At 32.3% G+C, this 26,906-nt stretch overlaps 2 protein-coding genes, 1 non-coding gene and 1 pseudogene across 6 annotated transcripts; 2 read left to right on the top strand and 2 right to left on the bottom strand.

The window, feature by feature from the left end:
• Positions 1–4,711: 4,711 nt before the first annotated feature.
• TRNAR-ACG (transfer RNA arginine (anticodon ACG)) lies at positions 4,712–4,784 on the bottom strand. Its single transcript has one exon. It is a non-coding gene; the product is annotated as a tRNA-Arg (tRNA).
• A 55-nt stretch (positions 4,785–4,839) lies between these two features.
• On the top strand, positions 4,840–8,263 carry LOC107622578 (TLD-domain containing nucleolar protein). Its single transcript, XM_016324522.3, has 8 exons — positions 4,840–5,232; positions 5,451–6,010; positions 6,094–6,166; positions 6,499–6,576; positions 6,660–6,723; positions 7,352–7,439; positions 7,615–7,699; positions 7,846–8,263. Exons 1-8 carry the CDS (start codon positions 5,125–5,127, stop codon positions 7,927–7,929), a joined length of 1,140 nt encoding a protein of 379 aa, XP_016180008.1. The 5' UTR covers positions 4,840–5,124; the 3' UTR covers positions 7,930–8,263.
• Positions 8,264–9,007: 744 nt separating this feature from the next.
• On the bottom strand, positions 9,008–21,504 carry LOC107620285 (asparagine synthetase [glutamine-hydrolyzing] 2-like; annotated as a pseudogene). The gene is made up of 9 exons (XR_015885777.1): positions 21,419–21,504; positions 20,584–20,719; positions 10,987–11,067; positions 10,675–10,883; positions 10,399–10,533; positions 10,031–10,111; positions 9,855–9,941; positions 9,622–9,727; positions 9,008–9,218 (listed from the first exon to the last, which is right to left on the bottom strand). The product of XR_015885777.1 is annotated as an asparagine synthetase [glutamine-hydrolyzing] 2-like (transcript).
• Positions 19,074–26,628, top strand: LOC107620284 (uncharacterized). 3 transcript variants are annotated; one of them, XM_088506735.1, is made up of 13 exons: positions 19,074–19,414; positions 19,856–19,904; positions 20,230–20,292; positions 20,430–20,726; positions 21,413–21,613; positions 21,737–21,846; positions 22,457–22,575; positions 22,686–22,783; positions 24,117–24,204; positions 24,288–24,422; positions 24,540–24,654; positions 25,524–25,657; positions 26,164–26,628. In XM_088506735.1, exons 5-13 carry the CDS (start codon positions 21,552–21,554, stop codon positions 26,212–26,214), a joined length of 912 nt encoding a protein of 303 aa, XP_088362861.1. In that variant the 5' UTR covers positions 19,074–19,414; positions 19,856–19,904; positions 20,230–20,292; positions 20,430–20,726; positions 21,413–21,551; the 3' UTR covers positions 26,215–26,628. The 3 variants fall into 3 exon arrangements, with proteins under 3 accessions (XP_088362861.1, XP_088362863.1, XP_088362856.1); XM_088506737.1 differs by having other exon boundaries at positions 20,172–20,292; positions 20,448–20,726; XM_088506730.1 differs by having other exon boundaries at positions 20,172–20,292.
• The last annotated feature ends 278 nt before the right edge of the window (positions 26,629–26,906 follow it).

Below are 26,906 nucleotides of genomic sequence, written 5' to 3'. Positions count from 1 at the left end.
TTAATAATATTTTGTAACAAAAAAGTATTATTTTAATTATTAAAACACAAAATATCATTAATATTTTGTTAAAAAATATTATTTTAATTATCAAAACACAAAATATTATTGACGTTTTATAAATGACCATAGCAGTATTTAATATGTAATTTAGTTTATTATAAAAGATTTTACACTTAATAATACAATATAAAAAAAAATTGATGTTGTTTTATATATATAACTAAAATGTTTTTCTTTTTCTAAAAAAAAAATATAAAATAAAAATATAATATCATATAATAAATATTTAAATATGTTAAATAATATTAATTTATCTAATTAGTTTTAATTATATTCTAACAATATTGAAGATGATTAGAAAAGAAGAGAAATAAAAAAATAATATTAAAAAAATTGAATATTTTTTTAATAAAATATTTTATTTTTACTAGATAATAAAAAAATAAATTGAAATAAGCTATTTGACATAAAATATGACAGTTTAAATATTAAAAATAAAACTAAAATTATATTTTATCCTTAATAATATATAATTATATGAGTAAAGTATTATTTTTAATCATAAAATATTTAAGTACCGACCATTTTAATAATGAAATATGTAAACTAAACCGTTACTTATCAAAGATTTAGTTAGTTTGAGAAACTACTCAAAATTGAAAATTTATTGAATAATTTTGTCTAACTAACCCAATATTTGATATACATCATACAAAATTATATTTTTTATGGTTAAAATTAGCAATGCTCAAATTATTTATGATTGTTTGATTAGAAATGGTACGTAAATATATTATTTTGATAAAAAAAAGTATATAATTGATTAAAAATATTAAAAAATTCAAATTTATTAAGCAAAAAAAATGTAAAATTGGTTAAAAACTAATTTAATTTAGAGATAATATTCAATTTGGTCATTCAACTTATATGTGAGTCTCAATTTAGTCTCTAAAATTTTAATTGTCTCTTTAAACTTTGCAAATGTGACTTACATTAGTCTCTAGGCTAATTTTTGACACACAAACGTTAATAGAACGCTGACGTGAACAGCCAAATGTCACGTTGAACTCTATAAAATGACGATGTTTTTGTTTTAGCACTCCAATAGTCCATAAAAATATCATAAGTGGTATTTATTGAAACTTTTTCTCCTAAAATAAGTAATTCGGCGTCGTTTTTGGACTATTTAAGCACCAAAACTATAATAACGTCGTTTTATAAGTTTCAGTATGACATTTGGTTGTCCATGCCAATACTTTATTTTCGTTTTTGTGCCGAAAATGGTCTCAGGGACTAATATGAGTCAGGTTTGAAAAATTTGGAGATTAAAAAAAGGCAATTGAAATTTCAGAGACTAAATTGAAGTTTGCGTATAAGTTTAGAAACCAAATTGAGTATTAACTCTTTAATTTATAATTTTTAATTTGAAAGACTCAAATAAATTATTTAGTACATATAGAGAGAGTAACTTAATTCGAGTTAAGTCTCAAAGTAGTCTTTGAAGTTGCACTCGAGCCTCAAAGTGATCCTTGAAGTTAATAATTATCCAAATTTATTCTCGAAGTTGCACTCCGGGACTCATAGTGGTCCCTAAGGCATTTTCCGTCCATTGGAAAGTTGAGCTGGACTTATTTATGTTAAAACGCCATCGTTTTATATTAAAAAAGCAGTAATCCCCTTCTTCTTCTTTAACTCTCTTCTTCAACAGATCGTAAAAAATAAAAATTAGAAACACAAAATATCACAAAAAAAAAATCAAAACAACTAAAATTAACCATTGTTCTTATATTGAAACAGGATCAACAGCAACAATCACCCAAAATATTAAAGAATAATGATTGAATAACTAAAAAAATTTAAAAAACAAAATTCACCATGGCTGAGAGAGAGAACTGTGCCAGAGAGAAGAGGTAGGCAGAGGGAGACAGGGCGGAGATGGAGGCTCGCAAGCAGCGCGACAACAAGACAAAAGCTGGCTAGCGGCGCAATGATGACAAAAAAGGTTGAGACTTTGTGCTCTATCTCTGCCTTTACTGTGTTTGAGTGTGAGATACTAGGATAAGGTGGGGAATGAGCAGGCGGCACTAAAATAGAGGCCGGCGAAAAACGGCGACATCGAGTGTTGAGGAGAGCTCTTGTGAGTGTGAGAGTATGTTGAGGAGGGAGAGGGCGTCAAGTTGGGAAGGATCTCAGGTTGGAGAAGTAGAAGAGGAAGCGGAAAGAAAAGGGCGTCAGGTTGGGAAAGCAGAAGGGGAAGAAAAAGGGTTGGGGGAGGAAAAGGGGACGGGTTGGGGATGGAGAAGAGGAAGGAGAAGGGGAAGGGAAAGCGGCGCAACGATGACAGAGAAGGTTGAGGCTTTGTGTTCTACCTCTATTTCTACTGTGTTTGAGTGTGAGACACTATGTTGGGATGGAAAATGAGCGGCGCGACACTAAAATAGAAGTCGACGAGAGGTAGCAACAGCGAGGGTTGATGAGAGCTCTTATAAATGTGAGAGTATGATTGGGGAAGAAAGAGGAGGGCGTCAGGTTGGGAAGGAGAAAAAAAGAGAGAAAAGACTTCAGGTTGGGAAAGCAGAAGAGAAAAGAAAAGAAAAAGGACGTCAGGTTAAAAAAGTAGAAGAGGAAGAAAAATGGTTGTGGGAGGAAAAGGAGACGGGTTGAAAGGTTAGGGGAGGAAAAGGGAACGAGAACGGGTTGGAAATGGAAAAAGAAAAGGGGAAGGGTTGGGGGAGGAAAAGAGAACAGGTTGGGAATGGAAATAGGAATGGAGAAGGGAGAGGGAACGGGAACGGATTGGGAATGAGAGAGAAGACGGATTTTTTATGTTTTTTTTTTTTAAATGACGTCGTTTTAAGATTTTAATAAACGAAAAACGTTTTAAAGATTAATATGAGTCTTAAAGTGTAAGTTTAAAAAATTGGATAATTATTAATTTTAAAGACTATTTTAAAGTTCGAGTGTAATTTCAGGGATCATATTGAGACTTAATTCAACTTAATTCGAAAAATTCTAGGAAGGTAACACTTTTAAAATAAAGATATTGAGAATATTGATTCAAATATAAAAGAAAAAAACAAAAAAATGTTGATCGTATAACTTGAAAGGATAACATGCAGGAGGAGACTTGGAGAAACAAGAGTGCGACACAAAGGGCCATACTACAATCACGTCATCACTTGATTATATATTACCAAATCATATTGTAAGGCATGATAATAATTGTCTACATCAAATAGCCATGGGACTCATTGGCCAATTGCCGAAACATTTTTGGTACAATTAAAATTTTTCAAATAATTTTGATATAGGGGTTTAGGAATTAAAGGGTACAAAGTAGCTACTTCTAACAATTTTGAAATAGTATTTTTCGGATATCACTTTTCAAATTTATAAGAAGTCCGTTTAAAAATAAAAATTGCTTAAAGAAATGATAATATTTTAATATTTTAATAGAAAATCAATTAAATTGTTTTATCTTGTATACTTATTTTTGAAATAATTAAAAATAATATAAAATTCAAATTAATTATAGTATTAAAATGATAAAATTTACATTTAATCTCAAAATACTATTTATTATATATGGTTTTACAAATATTAATATAGTATTTTATGAGCTTTAAAATAAAATAAAAATAAAAATCAATATTAGAGATTCTCGTATGTTTCATTATAACTTTTTTTTTTCTTTTCATGATGAGATAATATTAGTTTTAGTTTTTAAATTAAAATGTAATGGATAAAATTATTTCTTAAAACTACCACCGTCTCTTTTATAAAAACAGAATTTTCTTTTCATAATAAGATAATAGTCATTTATAAAAATAGAAAACCACCAATGATGAATATTTGGACACATATTTTTCTTTATAGAACAAAGTTGTTTTTTTGTTACATATCTCTTCTTTTTTCATGTTTCTTTATAAAAAAAAAAACATAATGTGTGGTGTACTTTTAAGTAGAAAATGCAACATTTTAGATAAAATAATAACATTTTTTAGAAAATATTATTAGAGGTAAAACAAAGTAGCATGTTATAAACTTTATTGTTTTTTCTTGGTTTTTCTGTTCGGTAGAAAAATATAGGTAGCCCATTTGAGAATTTTAAAAAATATGATTAAGGTAAATTAGTAGATCACACTTTTAGATATCAACCATAGGAGTCGTAAAACGGGTCGAATCTGTCGGGCCGCTAAACCCGTTGAAAAAGATGAGTCGAGTTAGGATTTGAAGCTCGCTAAATTAAAAAACCTGCCAAACCCGTACCGTCAAATTGGCGAATTTTGGCGGGGCGGGACGGGCCGGTCCGCCGGATCGGAGATTTTTATTTTTATTTTTTTATTAAATAAAAGAGTAATTACTATTATAAAATTAATAATTATAAAATTTTCAAACACTTATTTTTTATTTTTATTTTTTTTAATTATTAATTTTATTTATTTTATTTTACAATTTCGTATATATACTCAAATTATGTGACTTATTTTTTAAAAATAAAGATGGTTCTATTAACAAATATTATTTTGAACAATTTTATTGAAGTTAAAAATTTAAAAAAATTATATTATAATTTGACTAATTTTTATTTGTATTATATTTTTTAATTATTATTTTTGGTTAATTTTAATAAATTTTATTTAAAAAATATTAAAAAAAAAAGTCCAACGAAGTATACTGAAAAATTCCAACTTCAACTTAAACACTCCGACTCCACTGGGGATCGAACCCAGAATCTCTGGTTCCGTAGACCAGCGCCTTATCCATTGGGCCATGGAGTCTTTTCGTTATTATGTTCATTCAATATTTTAGATATTCTAAGGAGTTTAGCTGATTCAGCTGGTTCAGCCATGGCGTGCAATTCAATATAGTGTATTTGAAGTTGGGTCAATCCCCATTGAAGCTTCTGCTGCATATCCTAGTCTTCATCATCCATAGTTTGGTAACACTAGAACTTCAAAGCCAGCACCCCATCACCACCACAACCAACAAAAGCAACAACACTATTATTATTGTTGTTGTTGTTGTTGTTTCTTTTGTAGAAGCAGCTACAGGGAATGAATCAGAATCCGAAATTATTCCAATTCTATACATAAGAAAAAGGAAAAAAAAAAAAAAAGAATGGGAAAGAAGCAATCTTTGCGTAGCAAAGCTACCCAGATTGTATCTGTTATCCTGAATCCAATATCTGACTCTGACACTCTCAAACACCCTCCTCCAACACCTTCTGTAAGTTCCCCCTTTTCATTAATTATTGTTTTCTGATGTTTGTCTTAGCTTCTTGGCTTTGATGCATGCTAAAATTCAGGTCTCCAAGTACGAGGTTTATGTTTTTTCAGTTATTGTTCCTTTTCTTGCCCCTAAATTAAGTTTTGAAGGTTAATTTTCGTTTTTGTTTTTTGGCTTAAGAGTAAAGTTGAAGATGATTGATTGTTTTTGCTTCTCAGGATGAGGTAGGGGGATTAGGAGGAACAACAAGTGAACCAGAGAAACCTGAAGAGGGTAGCAATGATTTAGTTGATGGCCCTGATACCTCATCTTTCAGTGCATTTCTATATTCTTTCTTGTCTTCATCAGATGCTGGAGGAGATAATGCAAAGGTACATGGACAGAGTGATGGTAAAGGTGCTTCAGGTGATGATAATAACCCTTTACCCGATTCATCGTTGAAGGAGAATAATGGTGGAAAGAAAAGCTTGTTCTCTAGGAGTAAGCAATCACTTGGTAGAGTTATTCGCCAAGCCGCTAGGATCGGTGGATTTCGCCATCAGGGGCGAAAGGATAATAATTCCGAAATGAATTCTGATTGTCTAAATGGTTCTGGATTGAATGGTGTTGAGATGAATCATCTTTCAACTGTGAAAGGGAAAGAATCAGAGTCTGTGTCTTTGGTTGACATGCCAGAAATTTCTGAGCCGTCGATGCTCCTTTCAGACGCGATGAGAAGTACTCTCTATGCTTCTCTTCCTGCTCTTGTTCATGGAAGGAAGTGGCTGTTGCTGTACAGGTATCAAGAGATGAAGATTCATTCCAAAGCTATTGATATTTTATTATGATTTTGATTTCTTGTGTGACATTTTTTTCCTGCAGCACTTGGAGGAACGGTATATCACTTTCAACCCTTTATCGAAGAAGCATGCTTTGGCCTGGATTGAGTTTGCTGGTACCCTATAACTTTCCCTGAGCAAATTTTAATCATAAGCACACACTTCTCTATGGAGTTTGTAATGTATACTATACTGTATATGGAGTTTCAACACTAGCATTAGTTGTAGAATGGGATAGTTCATGTTTTCTACAAATTCAAGTCCCAGTTTGGAAGCCTGCAAGTCCTATATGACATTTGAGTTCTTTGCTATGGATTGAACACTCTTAATACATTTTGAATTATCAGAGATATATTCAGTATTGGAATCTTTTATTTGTAACTTGTAAGGTTAATTTCTCTTCATTTCTATCATGGATTGGTTCCAAATGTTAGTTATTCCATTTCAGGTTGTCGGAGACCGAAGAGGAGCAGTGTTTGGAAGCTTAGTTGAAGCACCTCTTAGACCATCCAACAAGAAATACCAGGTCAAACCAAAATTCATTTATCCAAAGATTATCTGATAGATTGTATCTGTTATTGTATTATCGATGACAAATATTTGGTACAGGGAACAAACAGTACATTTGTTTTCACAAGTATTTCTGGCCATCCTGTTATATATCGTCCAACAGGTATCTTCTTCCGTCCGAGTTTGAACATGTTACTCTTTCATCCTTTTTGCTGTCATAATTATATGATGCTTAGCTAGCAATCAAATCCAAGATTAATGAATCGGTGTTAGTTTTTCTTGTTATGTGGTGCATTGACATTTGAATCTATGGTGCAAACCTGAGAAATTATGCCCATGAAGATCATTAAAAGGTTAAATTTCAGGAATTGTGTGACATATGGTGAACATAATGTCATCTTTCAACTATATATAAGAACCATTTCCTATGAGCCAATGCGGAATGCTTGAGTTTACTTTTATTCAGAAATGTGAGAATGTTGTCTGCTACATTCAATGATTAGTTTGTCAATGAGAGTTGAATTTGCTCCATCATAATTTCACATTCATCCAAATATCTATGAATTGTTAAAAATAATAAAAATACCATCATGTTCAATAGTTGCCTCTAGTAGAATCTTGGAACCTTGAAATCTATTGCTAAGTCTTCAGCCTCAGCATGAGGCTTTTCTCAAATTTTGGAATACTTCTGTTTGTTTGGTTTTTCTTTTCTCTCTTTTTTTTCCCTTTCTTTTCTTTTGTTTGGTTTAGAATTCTAAATGCTAAACCCTAAACTAACCACAACATTGCAGGGTTAAACCGCTATTTCACACTATGCAACACTGAGTTCTTAGCAATTGGAGGGGGAAGTCATTTTGCGCTTTATTTGGATGGTGATCTGTAAGAACTTTCTACTTCCGTCGCTATCTCTTTGCTTAAATTGTTACTTTCACACTGCCAAAAGAAAAAAAATTGAAAAATATAAAAAGGAAGAAATGTGAACATGTCTTCAATCATATATCATCACCTTGCGTTTTTATTTAATCCCTTTCAAACTCTTGCAATATACTTGCAGATTGAATGGCTCAAGCTCGGTCTCGGAAACCTACGGAAATCCTTGCCTTGCGAATTCTCAAGATTTCGAAGTGAAGGAAGTAGAGGTGCTCATGCAACTTCTTCGATTCTTCTCACTTGCACACAATGTTACACACTCCTTCATCCTTTCTTTTTCATCTTTTCTGGTTGCTAGTTTCAAGAGACATTTATAGCTGAAGAAAACTAACTGGTCTTTCTCTCATATACACAGTTATGGGGCTTTGTGTATGCTTCAAAATATGATGAAGTACTTGCATTTAGCAGAACAGAGGCACCTGGCATCTGTCGATGGTAAATTTCGCGGAATATTTACCTGATGTGAATAAGTCAAAGAGGTTTGGACTTTGGAGCCGCATTTCATGGTGGAATTATGTTCACTTCCCCTCTTGAGCAATGCGAAGTTCGTGTACAAAGATAAAATGTTGAAGTCTTATGTATCCAATTATGTTAAAACTAACAATGTTGAAAGAAAATGTTATAACTAAGGAACGCATGTAAATACCAAAGCCTGTATATATGGAGTCCGTACACATGAAAAAGTCAGTCAATTTTGTTCAGGATACAAATTGGAGCAAATTTATGTTTTTGAGCTATTTTCAAGTAGAAATGGATCTTTTCAATTTTTTTTTATTTCAATTGATTTTGTAAAGGGTGCAAGGGTGATTTTGCACGTACAAAATTTTCTTACATGTTTTTTTTTTCCCACTTAAATCTTGTGTGGTGTGGGATTGAAATTACACTATACAACATCAATTAAGATTAAAAAAAAAATTGAGAAAATCTATTGATCTAACAAATAGTATTGCACAAAGAGAATAGCATATAGGAGTAAGTTGATGTTCCAAAGAATTGAGTCTTGTTTTTTAATTTTTGGAAGAGGAACACGTTAAAATAACCAAAATAGAAAAGAATCAATAGTGTGCTTCTCAAAGGCAAAGGTGACCTGAGAAAGTTTATTTATTTATTTTGCATGATGTCCCAAGTTGAAAGACTATTGAGAGTTGAGACACAGAACGCAATCAAAGTGCCCTTGGCAGCTTGATGGTACCCTCAGAGCCTCAAGTATTATAGCAAAGCAAAGAGCAAAGTTCTTATCTTTTGTTCACTTTACAGGAATTCTTCATTGTTGTTATTTATGAATTTGAGTTGCCATTGCAACTCCAGTTAAAGGACTCTTACTCAAACACAATGTAATATTGATTACTAACAGTATACATTAAACGTTATCTTACTCTGCTAGTGTCAAAACAGCTTAGAATGTTGTGCTAACCGTGCGAAATACAAATGAGCAACCACAATCTTCCTCAAGAGTTTAATTTTTCATCTACCTGAAAATAAGCCTCACTAGACAAAGCTTTGCATTTTTTTGTTCTTCGAAGTCAGAATAAAGGGCCTTTACAGGGTCCCGTTTTTAGGCTAGGCTGTTTTTGCATCTGCTGCAGCCTCATATGCCGCTGCATGAACACCAAGAGCAGCACGGCCAGAAGGGTCAGGATTCTTTGACCATTCGGCATCCCATTCCACAGCTTTTGCGGTGCTGCACGCTACACTAGGACCTCCTGGAACGGTTGATCTTGCGGCATTCTGTTAAAATGGTTGCAACATAATTAGAGATGGGTTTCGGCAAGATATAAATTTGTAACCAAAGTCAATTTGATTTGTCTTCAAATGCAAGGTCGCTTGTCAAACTGCGAATCTAACTCTATATCAAAAGCTAGCTCGATAACAAAAACTACTTAAGTGTTTATAACCACCATTTCAGCTATATGTTTATGCTATGTCGGACGGAAATTTGAAGAACAATAATAAAAATGCCATAACTTTTACTATTTTCGACAATATTATCACATCCTATTATTCTCAATACTTATCAGTTATCACACTGCTAACTGCTTTCGTTAACATGCATTATTTTCAACAAGATTTCATGAGCACAAAAAAAGAAATGGGGGGATGTTTATTTTAAAAAGAAACTTAGAAAACCCACCTTTGGAAAGTGCTTCTCAAAAATTGTCCTGTAGAGGTATGCTTCTTTTGTTGTGTGAGTGTTTTCAGGGTACATAGTTAGCATGCAACAGCATTCCATCTGTGACCTGTCAGTTTGTAAAGTGAAAAAGAGCAGAAACCATGGGATGGCATCAATGGAACTCTATAAAAGTTAATTACTGATAGTTTGCAACACAAGAAGAAGTAAATTTGAAGCTGCAAGTAAGAGCTTACTTGTTGGTTAGCATGCTCCTTCAAGCCATCAATCCAGCTGTACCCTACACCCTCACTTAACTGTTCCTTCTGCCTGTACAAAATGTGCTAAAAATGGCAAAGAAATACAACGTTTCAGATAGCCTTCACCATGTGAGATGATAACAATCAGTGTGAGCCGGAAATTTTTTACAAACCTTTGGTAAATATGGATTTGTTTCGTCATCAAATGCATTGTGCAATACCCACTTCTCTATCCTTCCGAGATCAGGTCGTATCTGTGAAATGGTCATATATCTCATTATGTGATTAAAAAACTTAGCTAAAAAGATTAACTTCACATGACCATTGGATCAAATTCACAAAGGTTTCTTGTTAGTAGTGTCAAGACATGCCTTATCCAGTAAGCTACACCGTAACACCTTAAAGAGTAGATAAGAAGTTGATGCAACAGAAGAGTTATGAATAATAAGACCTTAACAGTTAAATCGAAGCAAGAGAAATTCAATCAACATTGCAGGCGATCAAACCAAGAGGAACACAGAAAAAAGTGAACATAAAATACCATTTTCCACTCTGGATCAATACTCATGGCTGTGTTGATAAATTCTTTATCCAAGAATGGTACACGTGCCTCTATACCCCATGCTGAAGTTGATTTATTGGCTCTCAGGCAGTCATAAAGATGAAGAGTTTTGATCTGTGAGATCAGGAAACCAAAATCTTAAATGAAAAGGTCAAGTACACTAGGAATGAAGAGGAAGAAAATTTAATAGGTTAAGTGCATAAAATTTTCAAATTGCATTGAATCAAACATGGCGATGTAACAATTTGCTATTACTTTTCGACATGTTTCTTCATGAAACTCTTCCTTATTAGGTGCTTTATGGAAATATAGGTAACCTCCAAATATTTCATCTGAACCTTCTCCCGAAAGAACCATTTTCACTCCCATGGATTTGATTGTTCTGGACATAAGGAGCATTGGAGTGTTGTTACATCATATGTTTCAATGTGGTAAATGACTTCCTCAAGTGCATCTATACCTTCCTGTTATGAAACAAAAGTACAAAAGAAAAAAGAACAAAAAATTTGAGAAGCTAGGACAAGATTAATGTTTTTCAAAAATAGAGCAATGATGATAAACAACCACCTGAACTGTGAAATAAAGTTCATAATGTCGAGTACCAAGATAATCTGCTACCTCTTTTGCAAATTTCAAATCTGGAGAGCCCTGAACGGTGGCAAAATTCAAATGAAGCATGTACAATCTAATACGCCAATTTATTTTTTAAAGAAGGATAATGAGGCTTATTTTCACCTATATTGAAGAACGAGTTCTGACCTTTAAACCAAGGTAAGTGCTATGGTGCCTATATACACTTGCCTAACTTACTAAATGGGGAATGCAACGGTAAGGATGTCACTTTTATTTTGTGGTTGTTATGATTTAAAAGCGTATCACTAAAAGTGTTGCTTAAAGAGAAAGTGTTACCCTAAATCGTTAACTTGGCTCTGATACCAATTTTTAAACTTCGATTAAACAATTTGCCATTTTTATAATCTAAAGTATTGACCATTTTTACTATTTCTCTTGTATGATTATTTATTACTAGTCCTTGATGTATATTTATAATTTTATAGTTTTTCAATCTTGTTTTAATTTATAATATTCTTTTTTGCATGAATTATTATATATAAAATCTTTTATCTGTTTGTCTTTTTCTTTAATATAATTTCTCAAATCCTCAAGAACTTCTTTTATTTCTACACTTTCTATTGTTTCTAAATATCTTTTTAATTTATCGACTTCATTTTCCATTTTTTCTTTCAGCAGCTTTAATTCATTTAAGTCATAATATGGTTTTCCAGGCATTTATAAATTTCTTAGGTTTAATTTCAACTTGTTTATATTTATTCTTATTTCTATTCTTTTTATTATAAGGTCATCAATTTCGATCTGAAGATTATTTAATTCCCTTTTATACTCCTTTATTTTACTTTTTAATTTTTCCGCCCTTTTTCTTTTTATTTTATTCTCTGGTTTTTCAATCTTTATATGCTTCATTGTTTATTTTAGAATTTCTGCAAACTCTATCATCGATTCATCACTATTTTCTAGAGATTCTATTAATTTTTCTAGCTCTTCCACTTCTCTTTTCAACTTGTCATATATTATTTTTAGAGCTTCAAATGCTCTTTGGTTTATTTCAGAAAACTGTAAATAATTCAAACGGTTTTCTCTTTCAAAGAGTTCTTGTTTCTTATCTTGATAAGTGATATATATTTCTTCTTTATTTATTGTCATAATTTAGTGTTTAAGGTTTCATTTAATTTTTCGACCTTTTTTGTTAGTTCTTTTATTTCAGAAGTTTCTTCTTTAATTTTTAACTTAGATAAACTTAAAGGGCTATTAATTTTAGATTCTCTTATTTGAAAATTCGATGAAACTAATTTTCTTGACGGTTCTTTTAATAATAGAACCGGGTTTTCAATAGCTTTATATTTTGGTATTTCTGTTTTTACAATTTTCTGAAATAATTCATCAACATAAATCCTTTCTCTGTTTTTAAATATTATACTATGATGGCTATTTGTTAAAGCATAATTTATTGCATATGTAATTGAAAATGGTTCATCATCTTGTTCCATTAAATTCTTTCTATGAAATTTATAAGCCAAACTTATAGATCTTCCAAGATTTTCAGTTGATAAAGGTATGGCGTATCCAAGATGGGCATTGAATTTAACATTTACGTTTGCCAAGTTTCCATGAACAATTCCAATTATTTTATCTATTGGGTCATCAGTAATTTTTTTGTCACAGATTGCTAAGCTTATTGGTGAATTAATTCCTTTCATATATGTAGATTTGATTAAGACTTGTATAGTACTAATATGAATCCATCCGATTTTAGATCTTTTTTGTTGATCCTTAATTTTCTCAATCTGTTTACTCAATTCTTCATCATTTATCAGAGCTATTTCAAGTTCTCCATTGGCGGATTTTATCTTTATAGGGGCTTCAAGTTGAATTTTTCCATAGTATATTACATTTTTTCTATTAAAAACTTCTTTTAATAGGTTTTGTTTATTAAAATTTTCATTTGATTTGAGATTTAATTCTGTTTTTAGAACAGCCTGTTTTTCATTATCTAATAAAGCAGTTAATCTATAATAATCAGATTCTTCTGTTAATTCTAAACTTTCTAAATAATTCATAATTGAAAGACTAGGATGAAGATGTACCTTTCTGGAGAAAAACTTCCTTTATTTAGTATATTTTACATGAGGTGTTTTTATCTCCAGAGGGGAGATTGTAGATACTAACTCCAGAGGGGAGTTTAGAACTATTTTTTCCCTAAGAGAATTCTTCCTCAGACTATAGAATCGCCTTGGCAGCTTCCTCCTTGCTCTCCTAGCATATGAGTACTCTTAGCCTTCTGCTTTCTATTGTCTGATGCCTTCTACAATTGCCTAAGCAACCTATTTATAATGGTTGGGTCTGATGGACAATTCCCATCCTTACCCTTCTTATGACGTCATTGCTTACGTCATTGTTTATTATCTTGCACCAGCTACATTGTTGGTGCTCTATGACCTAAGCGCTTACGTCACTATGCAATAATGTTGAGAGATGCTTCAGATGTGCTGTCTTCCTCTTTCATTATGTGACCTTCAGATGCGTTGTCTTCTTCCTTTATCATGTGGGTTGATTCCGTTTTATTATTACTTTCTTCAGATAACTCTGAGACGCATAGCTGGCACTTGTGGTCTTCTCTGTCTTTTATCAAATAGCAGAGATTCCTCTTTATCCCTTCAGGGAGCTTTTCTAAGAGTCCAGATAAGTTGTAGAATGCTGATTCAAATTCCACTAAGAGTCTCATCTCTCTTTCTTCAATTTCATTCCTTTTACTAGACACAAGCAAAGTATTTCTGCTTTTATAATTAATTCTTGTGTGAGATTCCCTTGTTATCTTTTGAGTTCTTTCGAAGACCCTTGCTAGTGTGCTGGCTAGCCTTCCTTCATGACTGTAGATTGTTAAATCTTGAACTTGATCAATTGGTTGAAAATTTCCTGGGAAGACGGACATGAATATTACTTGGTGTGCTGGAACCAAGCATTCTTCTTCTTCATTAAAAATAGGTTGACTGTTCGTAAATTTTAGGGATATATCCCTTGGATTTACGTTGTCAATCATATTTTTAAATCTCTTTACTGCATCAACGAATCCTGCAGGAAACTCACTAATAATTTTTAGATCATTAAAAATTAAAATTGTATCAATTAATCCATACTGGAAAAACTGATAGGTGTCCGATGGGGATGCATCTGGAAATATAACCAGCTTTGTTAGCTGTTCTTTGGCAATAGGATAATATCCCAAGATTGCTCTTTTTTCTTCAGTCCAGTTCAGGACTATATTAAGGGTTTCTCTGAGATTTGATCTACAGACCCTTTTCTTTTCTTTGATTTTAGCCCTTGTAGGAATGTTTCTTATTATCCCTGTTCTCTGGGTTTGAATTGGAGCTTTATCTACTCTTTTTAGGGTTTGCTCTGGATGAAGAGCTTCATATTCCCTGAAAGATTCCTTTGCTTCTTCCAGTGTTAAGAACCCTCCTTTATGAATTATCCTTGATTGATGTGTAAATGGTGCTGCTTTTTCCCAGACATCATATACTCCTTTCATGGGGCCATTATAAATTACATAATATTTTTTGTCTTGGGTAGATTTTTTGATAATTTCAGCAATTGTTTTATTTTCTGAAATTTTTTCTTCACCTGATTTGTCCACCACGCTTAGCTGGCTGAGCTCTGATGGTTTTGGTTGTTGTGTTGATTTCATTGCTTCGATGGCCTTCTTGAGGGATTGGATCTGTGTCCTTATTTGCTGACAATGCTTGCATTTTTCGAGTTCTTGTTCGTATTTCTGAATTTCCTGATCTAATGCGTTGTAGACGAACTCCATTCTCTTGTTAATGTATCTGCAATAACATTTTTGTCACCCTTAATATATTCAATTTTTATTGGATATTGTAACAAAAATAATTGCCATCTTACCAATCGTCCATGATTATAATCAACTTTTAAATTATATCGTATGAAACCTGTTAGGTAGCTTGAATCTGTCCTTAATGTAAATTCTCTGGGTAGTAAATCAATTTTCCATTTCTTAAGAGATTTAATTGCTGCTAGAGTTTCCTTTTCATGAGTGGTATATCTCTGTTCTGTTGGAGTAAAAGTCCCTGAAATATACCTGCAAAGTAATTCCTTTGGGGAATTTTTAGAATCTAGTGATTCTTTTCCTTGCTTCAAACTTTTTATAGCTTTCTTAGCTTTTAGACATCCTGACCAGGTTATGTCTGAAGCATCTGTTTCTACTATTAAGTAGTCATTTTCTTCTGGAATATAAAGTTCTGGAAGTTTTTCACATAATTCTTTAATCTTTTGAATTTGCATACTATCTTTTTCATCCCATTTCCATTCTTTTTTAGTACTAATTTTTGGAAATAAGTTTTTGGTGTATTCTGTTATATTCTTTAAGAATCCTTGATCAGAAATATAATTTATACACCCTAAAAATCTTTGTAATTGTTTTCTATCTTCTATTTTATTAGGAAATAAATTTACCTTTTCTAGGACATTTGGCTGAAGTTTTAGCTTTCCTTGAGTGGATAGAATTAATCCAAGAAACTCTATTTCTTGTTTTGCTATTCTTGCTTTCTTTTTGCTAAGAACTAATCCTTTTTCTTTACATCTTTCTAAAACTATTAATAATTTTTGAAGATGATCTTCTCTATCCTGTTTTGTAAAAATTAGTATATCATCAATGTACACTAAAACAAATTCATTTAACTCTTTTAGATTTTCTTCCATAAATCTTTGATAAATACCTGGAGCTTGTTTTAATCCGAATGGCAATACATTCCATTCATAGAGCAACACACTTGTTGATTCTTTTGTTGGACAAGTAAAAGCAGTTAATTTCTTTGTTTCTTCGTCTAAACGAAGTTGCCAATATCCTGATTTTGCATCAAGAGATGAAAACCAAGTTGCCCCTTTGATTTTTTCTAAAATAGAATCTTTTCTTGGAAGTTTATGAGCATCACCAATAGTTGCTTCATTCATCTTCTTATAGTTAATAACCATTCTTCGTTTTCCCCTTTTAATTTCATTATTGTTTTCGACATAAAAGGCTGGAGCCGCATGAGGACTTTTACTTAATCTTATAATTCCTTTTTCCAAAAGATCTCTACATTCTAATGAAAACTCTTCTCTATCTCTTGCGGAATAAGGGATTTTATTTGGAACATTTATCTCTTTTGTCGGATCTTTTAGTTTAATGCTTACTAATTCGTTATTTGTATTTTTAATATCTAAAGGATTTTCAGCACAAATTTCATCCAAAAGTTCTTCTATCTTTATTTCAAGATTATTTTTTGGGATATTTATTTGAAAGTATAAATTTAAATAACATATCTCTAATATAGAAAATATTTTAAATTTTAAGATCTTATCTATAGTAGTAGTCGGTATTTTTATACGTTTTGATTTTTGATTTATTGAAGAATCGTGTGGAGCTTTTAAAACTATATATGTTAGTTCTTGAATGAATGGATGATATAGCTTTAAAAAGTTATTTCCTATGATAAAATCTATTCCAGAATCTAACATGTATATAGATGGAACAATGAACCTATAATTTTGAATAAAAATTTCAACCATCTCTGCTTTTTGGTCAATTTTATGTATTGATTTGTCAGCTATTCTAACTCTTAATGGTTTCTTTAATTTTTTTCCAATCAAGTTTTATATTTGAACTAGCAAAGCATTGTGTTGCTCCAGAATCTATGAAAGCATTTATAAATTTTTCTGTTATTTTTATAGTAATAAATGTAGCATTATTACTCAGTCTCTGAGTCTGTTTCCGAGACATATTCAAAAATATAGTCTAAGTTATCATCAGATTCTTCTAAAGGTTCCATGAAACAAGACTTAGCAATTTCTATTTGTTTAGTAAGATCCTTTTTTATCCTTCTTTTTCGGACATTCGTTTGCATAGTGTCCTTCTTCTTGGCAATACCAACACTTACAATTTTCTTTTTTATTTGGGCAATAATCACTTTTTTGTCTCTTGTTTTTATTGTTATTTCTTCTTCTAAAATACCTCTTTTTTCTCCAGTTTGGATAGTATTTTCTTTTTCTAAATTGATATTTTCTTTTTCTTTGAAAATTTTTATTAAGACCATATTTTTGAGGTATCTCTTCATTATCCTGGCAGCAAATTCTAATTATATTTGCAAATCTTTTTTGAGTTGCTTCTTGCATACAACGTTCTTTTATTTCCTCTCTTATTGCAGAGGTTGCTCCACCAAAATTATTTTCAATTGTTCCTCTATTTATTTCTCTTATAAATCTTCCCATAATAAATTCGTTAGCAGGATATGGAAGTTTTGTTATATACATACTAAGATAATGATTTTTATCTTCTTCTTTTAATTTGTAATAATGTATTCTATATTCACATATATAAGACTCCACATTACATAGATCATATATGTGAATGATAGCTAAATGGTTTTTTGCTTCCTGATATTCTTTATTATAGACTTCTTGTTTATGATCTATAATATTTTTCCCAAAAAATTCTTTATATAGAATCATCATTATATATAATATCTTATCATAAGCTGTTATTTTTGTTGCTAATTCTTCTATTATTTGGTTTTCTATTGATGTCATATAATCTCTTATAGCTCCTTTAGTATGAAACCCTATATAATTCCAAATGTCTCTTCCAGATAATTCATTAAGTTTTGGATTAGTAAAGGCTTCTAATAAGAAGGAATTCAACCAGTTTTCGAAAATTTCTTTTTCATTCGTTTTACAGTCTAAATCGAGCATTCTTTCTCCTTCCATTTCCTGGATTTTAGGAACGTATTTTGATGGTATTTTTGTATATTTTGAATTTTTATTTATAAAACCTTTTTTAAAAGCATAATTATCAAAACCTGTTTCCCATTTAAATTGAGATTGATTATCCCTAGATGTTCCAGCTTCATTTTTTACTTGTATTGGAATTGCTGGTTCTTCGTCACTTGAATAATCTAGAATGTGTTCTTCATTTTCTATATTTTCAGAATTTACTAATTCTTCTTCTATTTGAAAACCATGTTCCATAATATTATTTTCTTGAGCCATTTTTAATTGTTTAAAAAGCATTGTGACTTCTTCTAATTTTTCTTCAATATTCATAATTTCAATGGTGGTTTTACTTTTAAATCTGTTATGTTGATTATATTTTGAAATTTTTCTTTTTTGGGATTCTCTTTTTCCTTATTTCTTTGAAATTTTATGGATACTAATATTTCTTCAAGCATATCTACTATAGAATTTAATTGTGGGTTAAAAGTATGATAAAGATGTGGGGAATCATTTCCATGGTAACATTTTTTAGAAATTCCGTGTGAAAAATAGGTTTTTTCAGGTTTTTGAAGTCCTTCAATAAAACTTATAGTAAAATTAAGATTTTGAGAAAAATCATTTTGTATTGATTTTAAGAATTCGGTGTCATTACAATTAACATTAGTTAAAATCATTAATTTTTGATATATTAATTTTGATAATTTAATTATTTCTTCTCTTAAATCTTCTAATTTACTTTTTTCCATTAGGTGACGCTTTTAGAAGAGTTACGGTTTTAAGTGTGTCTTTTAAATCTTGCTATAAGGAGTAACTTAGGCAATTTCGGCATTCAAGTTATAGGCATGGGAGAATTGGCCTTAAACCAATACAGAAAGTATGCAACTGTGACTACAAGAAAATAAGCTTTTTGCCACGCTTTAAAAGCGTGCCGAAAAGTGCTAAAAAGCGTGCTAATAGTTTTTCGCCACGTTTTTTGAGCTATTGTACGCTTTTGAAGGTAACATCTGCCAGCGTGCCGGTTGCTCTATCGTCACGCTTTTGTGGATCTATCGGCACGCTTTCTTTTTTGCCACGCTTCTATCTCTTACCACGCTTAAAAGCGTAGCCATAGGTGTTAACCTATAACTACGCTTTAAAAGCTTGCCAGAAAGTGGACATATCGCCACGTTTTTAAAGCGTGCCCATTAGTTTGGCTTTGGCTACCCTTCAAAAACGTGCCAATAGGTGAAGATATGGTTACGCTTTTGAAGCGTGCTGATAGGAAAAGTTATTGTTACGCTTAATAAATGTGCCAATAGGGGGTTTTTTCGGTTATTGCCACCGTCGCCGTTGTTCTTCTTACTGCTGCTGTCCATCGCCCGCTCAAGATCTTCGTCTGTTATTCATGCTCCATCCCCTTTCCTCATTCGCCAATCTTCAGCTTCTTCGTCGTGCTCGTTGAGTCGGTGTGCTCCAACCCCTCTTCCTGCTCACTCGCGCTTCGGCCGCCGTCCCTCATCGTACTCATCACCTGGTCGCCGTCGTCTGTCGCGCCGGTCCTCTCTCCATCAAATTTAGGGTTACTAACGGATTTATTTTCTGATTTGACAATTTGATGCAGCAATCGGGTTTAATGTTGAAATGGTCAACATTAAATTTCAAGTTTGGGATTTAGGTAACAACTTTACTCATCTTGATTCAATGTAATGTAAACGTTTTTGGAGGATTTTTGGTACTGGATTTAGAACCAATTAAAGAGATGATTCTAAATGTATGCTAGTTTAGAAACATGGCAACCCATGATTGTGGTACTAGATTTGTGTCTCTGTTTCTGAATGTGGAGGGGGAGGGATTCATCCCTAGTTGTTAATACACATACAATGTGAAATTCCTCCACCTCATGCTAAATACATTCCTACTGCATAGTTATAATGCACTGAGGTTTTGTTAAAACTATGCAGAAAATCTTGATGAGTAGAAAAAATTGTGTTGTATTGTTTGTGCTAAGGTTTTGTACTGCTGCATATTTGTTCATTTCACCGCTTCATGTTTTAGGAATAGCTTTTATTGGCCTCATTTTTTAAGTATTTGTTCCTATCTTATGATATGCTTTCAGCTCTAGAGGTTATGCCAATGTTCCATGGACAAAGGAAGATAAAGTTAAGGTAATTGAACATTATTTGTATTATAATTCCTTAATACATTTCAGGCTGATATAAAAGAAATTGTGCTTAGATTGTGATTGATAAAAGAAGAAAATATAAACTTATAACTGATTGAATATGAATTTAAGTTCAATGAATTGTTGATTTATATTTTATTTAGGTCGGATTGAATTGTTTTAAAAAATTTTGTTTGTCCTTGAGTCACTGTGTTTGTTATTCATGGGATCAGAATTTTGTAGTCTTATTATTTCTTAATTGCATCTATAGGTCTCGCTGGTTATGTTTGGTGGCTCTGAAAAGTATGTCTCTGCTTTGTATGTTGCAGCAGTGAAAGCTAATTCAGCCAAAAAGATCGAGTTTGAGATCTTTCATTTTTCAGTTTATTAAGGTAGTTAAGAATAGTACTATAGTTTTTCAGTTCATAAATGACTTGTATGTGAACAAAGATATTAAGGTTTATATTAGACTATAATTATGATTTAGGATATTTATTTATAATTTTTGTATTATTTTATTATAAAACAGTTTTTTTGGTTAAACAAGGGTTAGATCAGTTGGACCAGTAAATCAGTGAACCAAGACTAAAGTGGTTCAATGACCGGTCCGGTTTTCAAACCTTGCTCCCTCAGTCCTCTCCCAGCCCCTCTCTGGGTCACTGCACTGCTGCCTGCTTGAGTACCTGCCTCTGCCTTACTCTTCCGCGGTGCCGCTGGCCGCCGCCTCTACCTCGCTGCTGCATTGCTGCCTGCCTCTGCCTTGCTCTTCTGCGACGCCACTGCCCCTGCTTCTCTCTGCCCGAAGCCAGCCATCTCAGCCTTTAAGGTTTGCAATTTTTAAAATTTACATTTACAACGCAGAAGTGAGTACAGATATTATCTAATTTATTTATATTTACATTTGCCTAAACCCTAAACTCTAATATTACAGTCGAGTCTATAGATGTTTTTATATCATTCTTTTTAATTTTGTGCCTGTCAGCTTGTTGAATATCATGTAGCATAGACGAGGATGGGTCGTGATAGCTAAAATGAAATAGTGCACATAAGAAAGTATATTATTTAATCCTTGAAACTTAGGGTTTGGAAATCAGATGAATGGGAGGTTCAAGTGTTCAAGTGATTTCCTGCCAATGGGATGATTATTAAGAACCATCTAGGTAATTGTTTTCGTGCTGTGTCCAACACTGCAAAATTTAGAATTGAAGGCTTGAAGGGATTTATGCAGATTCAGGAAAGAGAAATATAGGTATTAAGGAAAACAATCTGAGCGATATGTAGGCAAGTAAGCAATTATTCGTGATAAAATTTAAATTAAATGGATTGAAAAAGATGACAAGTTATCTGACGTTGCTTGGGTCTACACCTTAGAATTTCTTATGGTTAATTGGTATCAGGTTATGGATTTTAATTTTCATTTTAATTATCCCGATGACAATATACCTTTGCATTTTTTGCAAGTTTGTGTATTTGTATGGAAATATTTGAGTTTATCAAATGACGTCGTTCCAGGGAAACACAACTGCACAAGTTCCTTTCTTCTTCGTAGCTCGCAGCCGCCGCTCCTGCAACTTCTTGTTTACACGTGCTGCCGTCAACACCATTGTCAGCCACTGGAATCAAAAGTCCCCATTAAAACCCTACTCCAAAGATGCAGCATGATGAGGTTATATGGCACGTTATTAGGCACAACCATTGTAGTTTCATGGCCAAGTAAAGAAACACTACCATTCTCTGCTTCAATTATTTTCATTACTCTCACGGTTCTTTCTCCTTGTTTTTGTCTAAAGTTCCAAAATTTCACAGCTTTTTTGGTTTATTTTTCTTTTTGTGTAGAATTACGACGGGGAATTTTTGTAGAAATCCTTACAATGTTACTGGACTTTGCAATCGAAGCTCGTGCCCCTTAGCTAACAGTCGCTATGCTACTATACGAGAGGAAAATGGTAACTTTGCTCATAAACCATATTTGCTTTTTATTAAGCTCTTCTTTTTTATTTGTTCTCTTGGATTTTTTAAATTTATTTTTTGGTTGAGTTTTTTTTCTTGAAATTAGTGCATAGTGAATGATATTATGCTTGTGGGGTTTGTGATTGTCAAGCATATTCTAAGTTGATGTTAAACTTTGTTTCCTTTGGAAAGTACACTATATTACTATAAGAAGATGGCATATTGAGACCATGCTTTACAGCGAGTTTGATATGATACCTTGATGTGGAACTTGTTTTCCATATTTCAATATAGTATAGGAGTTTAATTTTGATGCATTGAGAATGTAAAGGCTTTTTGCACAATGAATCCATCATATTAGTTTATTTTGCATGATTATTCAAGTAGTAGTGGGTGTGGGACTTGAACCATATTTTGTGATATAGTCATGTGATCGAATGATAGTATAAGTTTTGGACCGTTTGTGCATCAAAATTAAATTCATAGGGTAGGAGAAATTGATTATGGTTGGTGCATAGTGTGTTAGTTATTAAATGGCGACCTTGCAATAAGTTGAGTTTGGTGACGAATATGTAGATAGTAATGGAATTATGTTGGGTACTGCAGGTGTGTTTTACCTTTACATGAAAACTATAGAAAGAGCTCATATGCCAAACAAGTTGTGGGAAAGAGTTAAGCTGCCAAGGAATTATGAAAAGGCACTTGAAATCATTGACAAACATCTGGTATTGCAGATCCATGCGTGTTTTTATGTTTGAAAATTTGAATATTCGATGTTTTTACTCGTAATTTTCAGAATTGGTTGTCTCACCTTTTTGCACTGATTCATTGATAGATGTATTGGCCTAAGCTTCTTATACACAAAACAAAGCAACGATTGACCAAAATGACCCAGATGCGGATACGTATGAGGAAACTTGCGTTGAAGACAAGGTATGAACTATGAAGTTGAATTGTTGGTTGTTTATCGTCTTTTAATGTCAAGGAATGCCTAATTTCTTCATAGTAAGGTCATCTCTTTGGTGCTCTAAATTGTTTATTAATTGATTTCTGCTTGTGGTTTGGAAGATACAGGGTCAGTTTGGATTGATTTTTGAAAAAAGTTCTTATTTTTTCATCTTTTTTTAAAAAGATATTTTTTTTATTAGACAAAAGCTATTTCACATTTGGATAGTTTTTTTTTAATTGTTTTCAAGTATTAAAAACATCTTTTGCTTTTTTTTTTTTTTTAAAGCAAGGTATTGTTAGCTTTTAGAAAAAGCAAATAATTTTCTTTTTTTAATAAAAGTACTTCTTTAAAAAGATGTATCCAAATAGGTTTAAAATTGAATAAAAGTACTTTATTTTTGAAAAAAGAGTACTTTTTTAACTCAAAAAAGCCAATCCAAACTAACACATAAATTATGATTAGTCAAGATCTGTATGTGGGAGGAAAACATATAATTAGTTAGGATTTATGAAGAAATGAAATTTTGTTGGAATGAATTTACCATTTAAATTCAATCTTGTGGACATATCAATTAAATCCAAGTGACGAAGATTTTCTCCTAACAGTGAGTTTGGGTTTGCATCATAGAATAATGAAATTGTATTTGAATCTGATGCTTCATTTAGATCCGAGCTATCAATATAGTGTGATATATATGTTTAAGCAGACATCAAGTATGTGCGTGTTTTTTTGTTTTTAACTTAAAAAAATTGTGTGGGGGGTGGGTTTTGTTTTTTTTTTTCCCAAAGAGGGGGGGGGGGGGGGGTTGTAGATGACATATCTCAATCCCTCAGGGTTACTGTATCACAGACCAAATTAATGGCATGTTTGATTTTTGTTTGAACTACTAGACATCATTGTGGGGAAACCAGATAAGCGAAATAGATGTTTGGCTGCTACCAACATGCTTAATTCTGTGTTACAATCTCATGTATTGTGTCTGGAGTCTACCCCACCTGTTCCACCCGAGGAGAGGTCAAGATAGGATAGGATATACAAGTTTGATAATCATTGAAGATGTGAGAAACTTGAAAATATATTTGTGCATATATGTAGCTTGTGTCTTCCTTCGGCTAATATTGTTTGTGATTTTAGGGATTCATCAGATTTTTGCTAATTGATCTGTTTTCCTACAATTACAAAATTACATACATATAACAAATTTTCTTCTCCTTCATCAATTATTTATTTATTTTTTGTGTGCTCTCGTTGAAAGTTAATTTCAGTTTCTTCATATTACTGATCTAATTTATCATGTTTATAATGGTTGTCTTAAAGGGAGAAAATAATGACAACTCCAAGGAAGGAGATAAAGAGAGAGGCTAGAAGAGAAGAGAAGGCTGAAAAGGCAGCTTTGTTAGAAAAGGTTATAGTTAATACTAGTGTTTCCTGTACACATGAATTTTGTGTTGTATTTGGTTTCCTCACCAGTGCTTATATTTTACTTAGTCTATTGAGAAAGAGCTACTGGAGCGCCTTCAAAAAGGAGTTTATCAACAAAGTGACATTTACAATTATCCTATTGAACAATACAATAAAGTTCTTGATATGGACAACCTTCAACCTGCTGAGGAAGAGGAGGAGGTATGCATCTGCATTTTCTGTTGTCATATATGTTTCATGCAAAACTGTTTGAAATTTTACTTGAACAATATGTTGCCTTGTATTTAATTTCTTTTTTCGTTTTTGGTTATTAAACAGGAAGCAGAGATAGAGTATGTGGAAGGTTATGATGAACTTGAAGAGGAAGATGATATGGAGGATTTTGTTAATTTTAGAATTGATGATGCTGGTGGTGATGACAATGATGAAAATGGTATGGATTAGATAGTTAAGTTTAGAGAATAGATCTTAAAGCAATTTCAAAAAATATTCTTTAATGGAAAAATTTTTTTATTTTGCATTGTTCGAGCCCAGTTGCATGGATTTTGGATAGGATATGATTGTGTGATGGCTGCAACAGTGATTTCAGCAAAATATATTCCTCAATGTTTAATTGAGACCTGAAAACCAAGTCATATATGAATCCAATACCAATATGCAGAATTACAAGAGTGATAAGAAAGTTTAGGAAGTTGTAGAGAAGTATTTGTTCTATGATTGTATGTATAAAGTACGAGTGAAGGGATACAGAGAAGTAAAGATGTGAACTAACCAGAAGTAGAATTAGAGGATATATTCAGGAACAAAACTGAGCTATACTACATTTGAGGCATCTCTCAGCTTGGAGTTGGTTATTTTGGCTGAGACCTTTGCCCATTTCTACTACTTGTGAATTTACAGCTATGTGTTCCTCAGTATTTTGCTGGTTGTTTCTGTTATTGCCCTTTTGTATCACAACAGATTGATATTTTAGTGAGTCGAGTGATTCATTTCACCTGAGCTGGATAAGCATCATAATCACATATCAGAGAGTGGTATTTTCTCATCAAATATACTGTAATTTTGATGCCATTTGTTGTACATTCCAACATATTTGATGGCTTCTAGCAAATAAAATAAAATGTCATATAACAGTTACCATGATACAATACATTTTTTTTTGAGTCTATTATTTTTCTTATATGTTGGAGGTGAAAAGTTGTGCATGTGGAGTTGGAGCTCTGTGGTTGAGTTTACAAAAATGAAATAAACTAGGAAATGAACGCATTTGCAAATCAAAAGCATAACAGTTTTCTAATGCAGCTGGAAGCTCTGAAGATGAAGAGGCAGAAGCAGCTGCTCAGAGAAGGGTAAAACGGAAGAATAAGTTAGCTTCAATGAAATCTGAGAAGGATTCTGTTGATCTTAAATCAAAGAAGGCAAAGGTCCTTGTTGAGGTAAATCTATATTGCTCCCTTCAATTGAAAAAATTATGTCATTTCTCTTTTAAACGCTGGTTTTTGTTCTGATATGAATTAATTTCTGTAAACAAAAACTTGTCCAGAAGTTAACCACTTCTTAATGGTGCTTTAGGGTATAGGGATTCCAAAATTAATAAATAGATGATGCCATAGACTAGATCTTTTATTGATCTGCCTGTATGTATATACTCAATTTTTGCAGAATGCATAATTTTCCTTAACATTTTGGGATTGAAAAAAGAATTGAATGCTCCACTTAAGGAAACTATTTACAAAACCCAATTGCTTCAGCTTTCAGATTTATGTTATTTGTACTTCCATTATCCATGTACTAACAATGATTTGTGACTGGTCAAATCCTTACTCGTACAATCCCACTCGTGATTGATATATAAACTTCTGGCTATGTTTTGCTTATAACAAGAACATACCAATTGTGTTTCTTTGCAACCTGATATTACAACCATGATTTCTCATTTCAGGTTGAGCGTGATGATGCCGATGAAAGACAAAGGGAGGTATCCGTACGGTAGTTGCACTTGGTGACTCGGCACTGGTCATTGATAGGAGAGGAAACGAGAGGCGCGATAGGAGAAACAAAATTTTGGTTCAGTTTTATTAGTTTGTTTTGTACCCAGACGAGAAGAAAGCGCAGAAATTCATTTTTTTTTTTTATTTCCAACTTTTGAAGGGCAGTGTTGTCAAATTTCATAACACGAGTCTAGGTTGGTTGGAAATTGGAATGGTATGGAGCTTCAGCATCTCAATCCAATGTTGGTCTCCGTTATATGACGGAGAGTAATGATGTGTACTAAAATCTTGGATAACATGTAACATGGTGTTCGACTGTTTGCTATATTTAGATCCCTTAAGAAAGCTGAGACTCCTTAAGCTAAGACATGTTATATTTTACTAATATGAATGAATACAAACTCTCTATCCAACAAGCAGAATATTTATATCTCCGAGTAGTCTTTTTGTATTATTGCTTTTTGATGGAAACAATTGTTTAGTTTAGTTGTAGATATGGTTAGGATATTATTTTATGATATTGTTGTAAGAGGAAGTTACTATATTTTACAAGATTACGTTTATGTTATATAACTTTTATCTTTTTCTACTATTTCTTTGTACCAATGAGGACGTAGTACCGTAACAATTTAAGTAATACGATTTTTTTATGAGGATTTTTTATTGAGCAATCCTACATTGTACGATTGCTAGT

The sequence above is a fragment of the Arachis ipaensis genome, chromosome B10, assembly GCF_059453495.1.
Source record: "Arachis ipaensis isolate K30076 ecotype BB chromosome B10, ASM5945349v1, whole genome shotgun sequence".
Classification (NCBI taxonomy): domain Eukaryota; kingdom Viridiplantae; phylum Streptophyta; class Magnoliopsida; order Fabales; family Fabaceae; genus Arachis; species Arachis ipaensis.
The sequence above is the reverse complement of the archived record's forward strand: the minus strand, read 5'-3'. Positions and strand labels throughout refer to the sequence as shown.

Bases quoted from the DNA above. Each gene is read 5' to 3' on its own strand.
- LOC107620284 (XM_088506735.1), top strand. From the start codon at position 21,552: ATGCAGCATGATGAGGTTATATGGCACGTTATTAGGCACAACCATTGT. The intron at 24,655-25,523 runs GTATGGATTAGA...TTTCTAATGCAG, and splicing joins TGATGACAATGATGAAAATG to CTGGAAGCTCTGAAGATGAA. The intron at 25,658-26,163 runs GTAAATCTATAT...TTCTCATTTCAG, and splicing joins AGGCAAAGGTCCTTGTTGAG to GTTGAGCGTGATGATGCCGA.
- LOC107622578 (XM_016324522.3), top strand. From the start codon at position 5,125: ATGGGAAAGAAGCAATCTTTGCGTAGCAAAGCTACCCAGATTGTATCT. The intron at 6,011-6,093 runs GTATCAAGAGAT...TTTTTCCTGCAG, and splicing joins AAGTGGCTGTTGCTGTACAG to CACTTGGAGGAACGGTATAT. The intron at 7,700-7,845 runs GTGCTCATGCAA...TCATATACACAG, and splicing joins TCGAAGTGAAGGAAGTAGAG to TTATGGGGCTTTGTGTATGC.